The sequence below is a fragment of the Muscardinus avellanarius genome (genome assembly GCF_963383645.1).
Source record: "Muscardinus avellanarius genome assembly, chromosome: 2".
Lineage (NCBI taxonomy): Eukaryota > Metazoa > Chordata > Mammalia > Rodentia > Gliridae > Muscardinus > Muscardinus avellanarius.
Window position 1 is genome coordinate 80430400 of NC_137787.1, and position 12847 is coordinate 80443246.

The 12847-nt window shown below is 34.1% G+C and overlaps 1 protein-coding gene across 1 annotated transcript in view; it reads right to left on the bottom strand.

The window, feature by feature from the left end:
• Positions 1-957: 957 nt before the first annotated feature.
• KCNJ3 (potassium inwardly rectifying channel subfamily J member 3) overlaps positions 958-12847 on the bottom strand; it is a gene marked incomplete at both ends in the record, with an annotated part of 158114 nt that continues 146224 nt past the window's right edge. The window contains one exon of the mRNA XM_080689219.1: positions 958-1544. Coding sequence (XP_080545345.1) covers positions 958-1544 — 587 coding nt within the window. The remainder of the gene's footprint in view (positions 1545-12847) is intronic.

Sequence of the window (12847 nt, forward strand, 5' to 3'; positions counted from 1 at the left end):
TCAAATATAACCTGGCTACTGATCATTACAATGACTCAGTTTTTGTTCAGAGCTCTCATTTGTATTAGATCATGTTCAAAACAGATTTCCAGATTTTAATTAGTCCAGGAAAGGACTAATTTCCAAATTAATCAACACTTATTTCCCCCCAGTACTAGCAACTTTTAAAAGTCATGAGAAAATTTCAATGAAATACCATGTACTGGTATGCTTAAAAATTTACAAGTCAAATATATAATGGTTGTACTTTTGCAGGGTTATGAATAGCACAAATTCTTGTGACTCTCTCATGATAAAGTACAACTGAAAACCTCTCAAGACCTTAAACAGGAGAAAACATTAAATCAGGTTTTAAAATGACAAATAATTAAGGCTAAAATATTTGGTATTAATAATTAATGCCAGTAGCCTTTCTAGTCTAATAAAGTAAACATGCACAAGAACTACAACTTTTAACAAAACATCACAATTTTTATCAGATATATGTATGTATGTATGTATGTATGTATGTATGTGTATGCATTATATATATGAATGTATGTCTGTGTGTAGTTTTATTACCCTGAAAGCTATCCACTCATGTTTGGCTTAATACATGTATTAGAAATGATGGGGAGAATACTTCCCCTTTAAATATATATTTATATATATTTCCAGAATATACAATATAAATATGCCATATATAAACCATGCCATAAAACTAAATGCAAAATTTTCACATTATTGCATGCTTGATGTGATAATACATGCCCATTAATAACTTCCTTGTGATGTCCTCCCTTTCAAATTTTGCTCTCTGCACTGTAGCAATACTTGGAAATTAAAAGTTCTCAAATATGCTCATTAGACTTGGGGGAGAAATATACCTTTCAAATTTCTTAGAGAGATTATCTCATCAGCCAAATATTGGACTATTACTAAATCAAAACATTAAATAATACCTAAGGGGGTGTTTTGTTATGTGAAACGGTCAGAGTTCATTTTTCTTAATTTGGCTGGAAGGTTTCCTTCCATCCTGGCTCCTCCTCCAGCCATCTTTTGAAGCTTTGGTGGCAAATCAGCCACTGACTGGCTCATGGGATCAGACAACATCTTGGCGGTTTTGGATACCAGTTTTTCCTCTGAGTTGCCAGGAACTGAACTTATTCGTTGAAGTTTCATGGGCAAATCTCCCAAACTGTAGGCTTTTTCTGAAGTTGTAGAACTCATCCTCAAGAGTTTTTTGGGAAAGTCTTCTCTTCCAGTAATTTTCTGCAGCTTGGATGGAAGTTTTGTGCTAATGTCTTCTAGTCCATCTAAGCACTCCACGGAATTGTGTCTGTCTTTGCTGTTAGTTATGGCTGGTGCTATTAAAGGGGATGACATTAGAAGCATTTCCTCCTGCTCTTTCACACTGTAAGGTGGTGTGGGGACTTCAAATGTTGCATGGAACTGTGAGTAATCAACTTTAAAGAATCCTTCTTCTAAGGATATTACAGGAAAAAAGCGGTGCCCCCAAAGAACTTCATCTTCAGTGTAAGAAGTTCGAGCTTGACAAGTCATCCCTACAAGCAGAAAGAGAACCTTTGATAAATTATGCATAGTGGAAGCCCGTGGAAAGCAAGAATTCATTTTTCTTGCATATTTATCTGAGTAGACTAAGTGATAGAACAAGTCAGAAGTTTTACTATGCTTAAGAGCTTTGCTACATATACTTCCAATAAAAACACACAAGGTGCTGATACTGTGCATGTTTGAGTGGTGATACACTTAATTCATTGTTTATCATCCATAAATCCAAACCAAAACAGCACAGCATAATTTCAGAACATATGTGTCTCTATAAGGAGCTAAGGAGAGAAATTATGTAATCATTTTCTGTCATTTAAGAAGCAATGTGATATGTGAGATAAACCAGACTTTAAATTCAAACTTTTCCACTGTGCTAGACTTAAGATTCTGAAATGAGCAGCACTTTCTTCTTATATAAAGCACGTCAAAACCATCTTTTTCATTCTGTAAGCACACAGCAAACTAATGCACACATAACTGTTAAACATGCCCTATAATATCTACATGTGAGTGGCTCTTAATAAATGAGAGTTCACTTTTTTCTCTTCACATGGACCAAAGTTAATTTTCCCAGGTATTTGCTACATAGGTAAAAGATGACAATATTTCTATGTTGGATTATTAAATTCATTTTGGTGATTCTACCCTTTTGGACCTGTAAGGCCAAAATGAAGTTTTGCTCAAATTTTAGAAAATCATATTGCTAAACTCAATAATCTTGGCCATTCAATATATGAACTTCCATTCCTGCTCTGAATTTCTGGAACAGGATGCTGGCTATCAGATGTAAATTTTTGCTAGTTATATATTATGTTGCTTAGATATCATTTACCTCATGGTACACTGATTTACTCAATTTTGTTCTCTTCAAAGCTCCTTTATTTACAGTGAGTTACAATCAAACCAATCAGCCTCTGAATGTGTACTTTGAATTTCTGGAGTACATGAGGAAATTAAAAACGTGCATAAAGTTTCAGTCTTATATTAAATATATCATTTTTCTTAGTAGTAAAATTTATCAGTTTCCTCTACTTTTATTACCTGACTTCTATAAAAAGTTATTAAAATGATATACTAATTTAAAATTTAAATTAACATCATACCTTCAATGGGTGTGATTTAAAGAAGTAATGACAGTCTTTCTTCACTTGATTCAATTTTCCCTATCACATAAGTGATTTCTATTGTTTTTAAGCCTTGCATATCTTGGGTAAAGGGACACTCTTCCTTTTTCCTACTTTCCTAGTATTTGCACATACAATACTTAAAGAGAATTAGGATTACATGCGTGGTTAAAAAGCCACTTTGATGATAAATTGAATTCTTCATTAAATTTTTTCAAAAACTTGCCTTGTAAATATTTTCTGTTGTAAGTCACCAAGAAATTAGTTATTATGACATACCATCTTTTTAAAAACAATATAGAATATGTAGGAAATAAATGTCTATCATATGAGAGTCACCGTGATACGTATTCTTTATGTTTTCTAATCTCCAATACAGTTTTGTTAAGAAGATATTCTTTCATTCATTTTAAAGATGAGGAATCCAGTGGTGAGATAGAATAAGTCCCTTGACCTTCCTTGGGCACAGATATAATAAACTGTAGAAAAAAGATGCCAGTATTTTTTTTTTTTGCTGATTTATCTCTCTTTGTTTTTCTCTTATTTTTTTTTTTTTTACCATTACACCTCTAATATTTTATTTAGGAATAAAATTCATATATGAAGACAATAATTAGTTTTAAGAGTTTTTTGTTTTGTTCTTTTAGAGACACAAAGCAGCATTTTGTATTTTCAAATAACTTTCTAGCCTCTAACAAAATATTTTATATTAAAAATATGAAAAATATGAAATATCAGTTCACGAGAAAATATAAAATGAGCCAGGCCTGGTAGTACATACCTGTAATCTCAGTACTTGGAAGGCTAAGACAGGAGGATCACAGTTTCGCACTCAGCCTCAGCTACTTAGTGAGGGACTCCACAACTTTGTGAGATCCTGTTTCAAAATTAAGAATTAAAAATAGGGCTAGAAATATATCTCAGTGGTGGAATGCACCTGGGTTCAAACCCCAGTACTACGTGCGCGCGCACACACACACACACACACACACACACACACACACACACACACGTGTATGTAGGGAGGTAGGTTTTCCCTTTGACAAACTTTGTTGAATTATTTCTAAGCATAGAGTACACATTGAACCAAAACGTGATGACTCCCGATATCATAACCGACCTTTCTATTTGTTTGGCTGTAGTTGAGAGATGCTGATAAAATCACTGTAGACAGATGTTCTCCCAGCGCCATCCTTTCCTCTCTGCTCCCTCCCCACCCCAAAGCAACTTCTGTATTGGGTAAGGTTTACATAAAGCCTCTGCTGTTCAGAATTTGCTGATTGTGTGATATGTTCTGTGTTACAGCATCCAGACATTGACCTGTGGTGCTGTCGTTTTAACCACACCAGGCCCATCTCCTGTGGGTGACACAGGAGAAACAATGGAGAATAGTAGAGTTGAGGTGTTCTGAAAGTCTAATTAAGAACTTGTCACATTGCAACTTCCTTTGCTATTTTCACTTTAAAGGCTTTTAGATATGTTCTTTGAATGAACACAGAATTCAATTAGAGAAATGAAAGTGTGGTGTAAAGGCAGAATGAGGAAAGGGAAATGTCAAAAATAAGGAGGTTAGGCTGCATTGCCTCTCCATTTTAAACAGACCTACTGACTCTGGAATAAGTCACATTAAATAATAACATATACCCTTTTAATCCGTGAATCAATGCACAGAATGAATCTTTTTTCACAAAGTGCTTTTCATCTAGAGACTCAAAAGTCCCAGCTATTTCCAGTAGCAGCATCTGCCACTTTGCCAGTTTCCACAGAGATGAGCTCATGTTGATTTTCACCACATTTGTTCCAGTCTGGAATCTGTTTAAAACATGCAAACAGTCCTATTGCCAGCTATGAGGTGCAATCACATAGTACCCTTCCAATAATGGTATTCACCTGCATTTACTTGAATTCAAATGGCATTTCAGTTAATCTAAGCATGATTTGCTTAAAAACAATTTGAATTAGAGAATGAAATACAAGATACAGAATTCTAGAATGAAGAAATCTATGATGCATGCATATTCTTAGAAAACGTAATTATATCTAAAAGTTCTCAATTGAAATTTGCATTTTATTTTTTGAACACCATTTTGTGATAGTCTTTGCAATAAAAGAGAGAAAGTAAGACTCTCAGTTGCATCTTATCCTCACTCCTTGTCTAAACTGCAGATTGGTAACCATAAACAGTGTTTATGTTATTCAGTGTATAAAGCTTCTACATCTTTATTCATATATTGATTTTAAATTAACATTCTGAAGTGAAACCCAATTTTTAAAGTATGAAGCCTATGGATCGGCAATGTCTGATATTAGTATACTGACATCTAATAAAAGCCTGAAAGCAACTGCAGATGAAAAAAAAAAACCAAAGGTTGAAGTGCTGGCTAAATTTCTTGGTGTAATTAACATGCTGCCATAATTTATTTTTGTTACTTAGCTTACTGCAATTCTCTGAATAAACCCCAAATTTTCACACTTACTCTCCCTTGCCATTAGAGATACTTAGGCAGAAAATATTGAGAAGCCGTGAAAATTGGGAATAGGAATAGTGTAACTTTTTTTTAAGATATTTTGAATGTTTATAGACTGACATTTAAAATTTTCTGATAGTCGGTCATCTTTAAATTTAAAAATTTATATAACACCATGGAACAGATTGCTAATTATCATCTTCCACTTATATTAATTTACTAATTAATCACTAATATTCAGAAAGAACATGGGATGCAAATAATTACTATGGAAAAACAAAAACAGCATTCATTCTTAATTGTTTTCTAAACACTAAACACCAAGCAATATTCTGTACCTGTAATCTCACGCTTTGAACACAGTTACAAGAAACAATACAGAGCCGGGCATGGTGGCGCACACTTGTAATCCCAGTATTTGGGAGGCTGAGACAGGAGGATTGCGGTTTGCAGACAGCCTCAACTACTACTTAGTGAGGACCTTTGCAACTCAATGAGACCCTGTTTCAAAATAAAAAATAAAAAATAGGGCTGGAGGTGTAGCTCGGAGGTAGAATGCCCCTGGGTTCCACCACCAATTCCACAAAAAATGAGAAAATAAAGAAAATAATGCTGAAATTCAATAAGATTTTATTTCTCGTAGTTTTCCTTCATTTAAGTTTCTCTAGTTCTTTTCCATGGCTTCTGATAATCTCATAGGAAACAACTCTAGACAGATATTGGGATATTATGCGAGGGGGGGACAAATTTTGATTTAATATTTTTGCTAATGTTAAAAATGCAAATATTTAGTTAAGCCATGTAATAATAATAAATGTTACAAGTATCATTTTAATTTTTACATGTCTTACATCTTCACAATTTTTTGAGGAAGGTACTGTTCGCTCTTTCTCATTTTCCAAGAGGGAGAAAATGAGTCACAAAGAAGTTTCAAAATAGGAAGGTCAAAGGCCAGCGTGGTGGCACAAGCTTGTAATCTCCATATTTGGGAGGTGGAGACAGGAGGATCATGCAGGTTCGAAGCCAGCATCAGCCTCCCTGGTTTAAGAAAACTTGTTTCCAAATAAAAATATAAAAATAGGTCTGTGAGTGTAGCCCGGAGGTACAAAGGTTTCCAGGAACCCCAGTACCACCACAAATAAAATAAAATAAAATAAAATAAAATAAAATAAAATAAAATAAAAAGGTAAAGCACAGATGGTGAAGCTGGAATCTGAACTGAAGATAAGATACTGGGCCTGGAAATTCATGCTCTTCATTCTAGGTTTTACTGTCTACCAATTTATACTGTGTAGTCAAAAACTAAAATGAGCTGGGAATTGGTGGTTCATGCCTGTAATCCCAGTACGAGGGAGACTGAGAGAGAGGATCACAGGTTTGAAGCCAGCCTCAGCTATTAATGAGGCCTTCTGCAACTTAGTAAGACCCTGTTTCAAAATAGAAAAGAAAAAAGGGCTGGGCCAGGCATAATCAAGAATAAAAAATAGGGCTGGGGGTATATCTCAGAATTAGAATACCTCTGGGTTCAATCCCTAGTGTCAAAAAAAAAAAAAAAGAAATAAAGAAAAGAAAAGAAAAAGAAAAAAGAAATGAGGTCAGCTTTCGGGCACATGAGTATCAAATACATAGTATGGCAGTCAAAAGGACCTAATTGTGTGTGTGTGTGTGTGTGTGTGTGTGTGTGGGTGTGCATGTTTGTGTATTTGTTACTGGAGAATGAACCCAGAAGAATTCTACCTCTGAGATTTATCCCATCTCCATTTTATTCTTTATTTTGAAACGTGGCCTCACTAAATTGGTGAGGCTTGCCTTGAACCTTCAATCTTCGTGTCTCAGCCTCCGAAGTACTGGGATTACAAGCATGTTCCACAGTATCAAGCTGGGGGAACTGATTTGATAAATAAAGGAAAAAATAAGGAATAGAGAAAATGGCTATTTCTATAGAGAGCAACATAAGAGGCAGTTTACACAGCTCCAGAGAGTACACTTGAGCCAGAAAACCCTAGGGCCACAGCCCAGCTCTGGGACTTTGCTGCAGGACTTCGCAAGATGCCTTTGCCTCCCTTAAATTCAGCTCTTTTATACTTTAAAATTAAAGTAATATTAGTACTTGTGTCCTAGAGTCATGAGAAAAGCTTCATGAGATATCATTTGTAATGTCTGGATATATATTAGTTATTGTATTTACTTTAGCTATTATAATGTAAAAAAAGAAAGGAGTGGAGAAGAAGGTATTCCAAAGAAATTATGGGAACCCAAAAAGTAAACTTTTAAGTTAACCACATATTGATTGAGTTGTGCCAACATTGTGCTATATAGGTGCTATATGTTTTATTTTATATCTTCACAGCAATACTGTATATAAGATTCATTACTGCCATATATTTTAGAGAATACTGGTAATAATTAGCAATTTCAGGTATCAAAAAGTAAATAATAGAGCTAAGAACCAATACTGAATCTCAAACCTTCTGTCTTAACCAGTTTCTTCCTCATGATTTTCTTAGTGATAGGGTACTGGAATTTGTTCACAGAATATAAAATCTGTATTATTTGTGTATATGTATGTGTGTAGAAATATGTTTGCATGCATATATATTTGAATGTATTTAATCAATACATTCAATACAAGTAAATAATATACTATTCATTTCTAATGCAGGATCCATATTTCTCATTTTCCATCCTAAGTAAACACCACCTTTAGGTATCATTATGCTGACCAAAACTCCAAAGATTCTATAGGACAGTCACAACTGAAATTTTAGCATCTAAATGAAGCAGGTCAGCCATGGAGAGCAGTTGTTTTTAAGGCCAGACTCATCTAACAACAAATATTGAATCCCAGATCCATCACTAATTAATTTCTGACCTTGGAAAAACTACTGTTTCTTTAAATCGTGGTCTTATCATCTATGAAATGAAGCCTATGATGCTGATTACTCCCAGTTATGTTATTGTAAGCACTGAATAAAACTAATTATTTTATTAAATATTATAGTTCTTCCATAAATCTAGCTTGTCTAGTTTTTCTTCAAATTGGCAATAGTTTGATAGTAAAATCAACTAATAGCTTAGCATGCAGACCATGTTGCATATCACAAAATAATTTCCTACTCTACCTACATGTTGCTGTAAAGATTATTGAATAAACTCTGTAGCTGCCTCTTTCCTGAAGAAAAAATTTTACCCTTCCCCCAAAACATAATAACTGTGAGATTCACTTGGTATTCTCTGCATGTTCTCTATTGTATTACACTCAGCTGAACCCGAATTTAAACTATCAACTTTCCGAAGAAGCTTATGATTTTTATCTTGTTTATAAAACATAAAGACACTGTGTACTCCACAGTTCAATAATACTAAGGTTACTGGCATTGGGCTCTTCTGGGATATAGATTGCAAAACCATTTAGAATACATAAATTGCTTCCAGAAACAGCAGTTTTCAAATAGATGGAATTCCTTTAAAGCTCAACATATTCAGCTCAGACAGACTTTTAGAGAGGAGTAGAAGATTTTGGCATGCTTTCAACCCAATATTATCCTCTATTATTTACAAGCACTTGGTCTTACAATGTGTTCTCAGACATCAGTTTGCTATTCTTGCTCAAGCTAGGTCAAAGAGTTCTTAAAAAATAAAAAGAAAAGCCCAACTATATTCATTAGAAAACAAAACTTTGATAAAAAAAAATAATCTAGCAAAAGATATTTTAAATCTAATACTTTACTTTCAAAGTTCCCAGAACAAAAGAAAAAATAGATTTTTAACAATGGCCAACAGATCAAATTATTAGGTTTCCAAAAAGGAACAGAAGTGCAGATGCTAAGGGCCAAAGAAAGATACAAAATATGACTAGGAACTGGTGCTGAAAACATATTTAGGAGAGACAGGGTAATAGTAAGCAAAATAACAAAGACTTTATATGTAAATGTGTGATTGGAGATTTTTTTTGCAGTACTGGGATGGAACTCAGGGGCATTCTACTTCTGAGCTACACCCCCAGCCCTATTTTAATTCTTTATTTTGAAACAGGGTCTCACTGAGTTGCAAAGAGCCTCACTAAATAGCTGAGGGTGGCCAAAGCCGCAATCCTCCTGTCCTAGCCTCCCAAATGCTGGGGTACAAGTGTGTGGTACCTACCCCACTCATGAAGTTGTTTCTATGTAATTTATTTATTTATTATTTATCATTTTTTTTTTTTTTGCGGTAGTGGGGATGGAACTCGGGGGCATTCTACCTCCAAGCTACACCCCCAGCCCTATTTTTTATTCTTTATTTTGAAACAGGGTATCACTGAGTTACAAAAGGCCTCGCTAAGTAGTAGCTGCAGCTGTCCTAGAACCGCCATCCTCCTGTCTCAGCCTCCTGAATGCTGGGATTACAAGCGTGAGCTACCACATCTGGCTATTATTCCATGGGCATGCTATTTAAGATATCTGGAGACAATGGCTACATAATATGGATATAATAGGTCATAAAGTATAATACATAAGGTTATTCTGGGCCTATCATATTAGCTGGCAATTGGATCATGAATAGCTATTATCAATAATTATTGATATTGGAGTTCACTTAATTGAAAGGTCAGTTTAGGTATGTTTTAAGGCATTCTTTAATGATAATCTCTTTTCTTAAAATCCACTTAAAACAAATGAAGTAATTTTCTCCTTGTTAATCTCTGGTTATTTGATATAGATTATATTGTTTGTATTTATCTGGAGTCTAAGGAATTATATATTATCAAACGGTATATGAACTAAGTCAAGTTTAGTCTCACCAACAACCTAGTCTTACATGAACAAACTTAACTTAACTTTATAGAGGCAATTACTTTCTCCAGAATATAATTAATTTCTTTACTATGTTATACATCACTACTTTCACCTCTCCACTGTTACTTCATATGGAAGCATCACAGAATTTGCCAAATTCACTTTCAACTGACTATTAGTCCCTTAACCTGACAGTAGAAATCTTTCATTCTTAGTCAACCTGCTTTTAGCTTCTCCTATGGTACCTAATAAAACATATTTTCTTGTATTGCCAATTATAGAATGAAAACAGCAACTACCATAATACATTCATACTATTGCTCTTTTCTAATATATAATTTTAGTTTCCAATCAATTTAAATTGTCAAGGTGTAATGTAATCCAGTTGCTGCCTCAAGATGCCCCATATTATAATATTCAAAGAAAAGATCAGTTTTCTTTGTAATAAGTTTCTAGCATAAACACAAATGAAATATCTTTTAAGTGATCCTGACATTGAATAATGTTAGAGAACATTATCTCTAGTTGTTAGGGAGAAAAAGCCTTTTGAAATATTGTCTGAAGCAATAACACATATATCAACTTTCTCTAAATGTTATATACAATTATAATGATTAAATGATTAGATTAATTCTTGTTTAAATATTTCTAAAACTTTGCTATTTGATGTTAAACCTTACAATCTGATGTTATGTAAAACAAACTAAATATTTTTAGTATGTCTTCCTGATTCTTTTAAATATAGTTATAAATTTCATTACAGTATCATTTCTTTAAAATACATAATAATAACCACAATAAACAATAAAAAATAAATGTTAGATCATAAATATTTTCTATACATATTATCATATAATTCTCTCCACTCCCTAGAAAGTATTTATTACCCTTTTTTTATATGGGGATAAAGATGTTTGAGTATAGCCGGGTGTGGTGGTGCACGCTTGTAAGCCCTGCGCTTGGGAGGCGGAGACAAGGAGGATCATGCAGGTTCGAAGCCAGCCGTGCTGGCTTAGGAGACCCTGTTTCCAAATAAAATTTTAAAATTCTAAAAAGTATGAAATAGGTCTGGGAGTGTAGCCCGGAGTAGAAGGATTTCCAGAAACCCCAGTACCACACCAAAAAAAAAAAAAAAAAGAAAAAAAAAAGAAAAGATATTTAGGTATGGAAAGACCAAATAGCTTGTCTGAAATAAAATTATATGAGATGGCTGTAGTCAACATACAAACTTAAGTCTTTCAATTCTAGCACCAGGCTTTCTAAACTTCATGCTTTTCTGCTTCAGTTCTTTTCAGTGAATCACTTGTTTATTGAAAAGAAACTAACATCTTCCATTTTCTATTACTTGGTCCATGGTATTTGAACTGCTTGGCATGTTTTCCATTTCTCTACAATTTCTCACATTCAAAATATAAATCAAGTATATTTAGTTCTATAAAGTCTTTACTGGTTTTTTTAATTCTAACTTAATGTCGTTTAAACATGTCATATCATCCCCCTACACATATGCACATGCACACATAGGCATTGCTAATACATGTTCCTCACTCACCAGGCACTTTAAATGTCTTAGTGGCATGCATAATTCATTTTACAATACTATTTAACATGTATTAATTTATTAAGCATCTGCCTACTGCTAGGCATTCATCTAGGATACAAGGTACTACAACAAGGGAGTGAAGAATCAACTCTTTCGACCTCCTTTTTTCCATTTTTAAATCTACTCTTGAATGACAAGTAGCATTTTGACATACAATCTCTATACACAGTATGAGAAAACAACATTCTGGGTGAGGGAAGAATACACACAGAGGCATAACCAGCTGCACATCAATTTCAGATGAAGTTTCCATCTGTTAATTCCCTATAGACAGGAACACATATGCTGAACTCAAATACAAATAAGTTTCCTAAGGGAGCTCTTATCTGCCTAGTAGCCAGCACTGCAGCAGGTATTAGTTGCTCAGTGCATTCCCAAGGAAAGATAGCAGAAAGAATGAGGGGAAGGAACGAAACAGGTTAAAGATGTTACTGAAGGAATGTTGATGTTTTGAATGATACAGATCTCCTATGCCCAGCAATAATCTACCTCACTACCACTTATGAATGTCACTAACAAAACTTCAATTAATTATTAGTGTAATTATTAATTATTAGTGTAATAAATAGCTGCAACATGTAATTTGGATTAAAGATGATGATATATCGTATTTGCTTTTGTTTTGCAGTACTAGAGAGAACTTGTGGCGTTGCACATGCCAGGCAAGTTCTCTACCAGTGAGCTGCAACCCTAGGCCTAGATGATGATATATTAATTAATTCAACTCATCAACTCAAAAATTGACTTCGAAACAACTATACTAAGAGCTCCTTATACTGATTCATGAAACAAGGAGAAAGGATAACAAAATAAATAATGTATAGTCACTATATAAATTATGAATAGTCTACACAAAAGAGCAAGAAATACTTGCTTATAAATCACATTCAATAATAACGAGTTAGTTTTTCTTCCTTGCAACTTTATGAAATTATGCACAGTTGTATATCTAGATATTGTTATTAAAAAAGCATAGAGTAATTAAACTAATCAGATTTTTTGCCGGGTGTGGTGGCACATGCTTGTAATCCCAGCGCTTGGGAGGCTGAGACAGGAGGATCACACAGGTTCGAAGCCAGCCTCAGCTACTAACTGAGGCTCTCAGCAACTTAGTGAGACCCTGTTTCCAAATAAAGTATAAAATAGGTCTGGGAGTATAGCCCAGAGGTAGAAAAGCCCCTGGATTCCACCTCCAGTACCACACACACACACAAAAAAAAAAAAAACCAAAAAACAAAAACTAAAAATACTAATCAGATTTTTTATGCACTTATGCACTTGAGTATTTGATCTTTACTCAATTTATTGTTTTGGTGAAATTTCTAT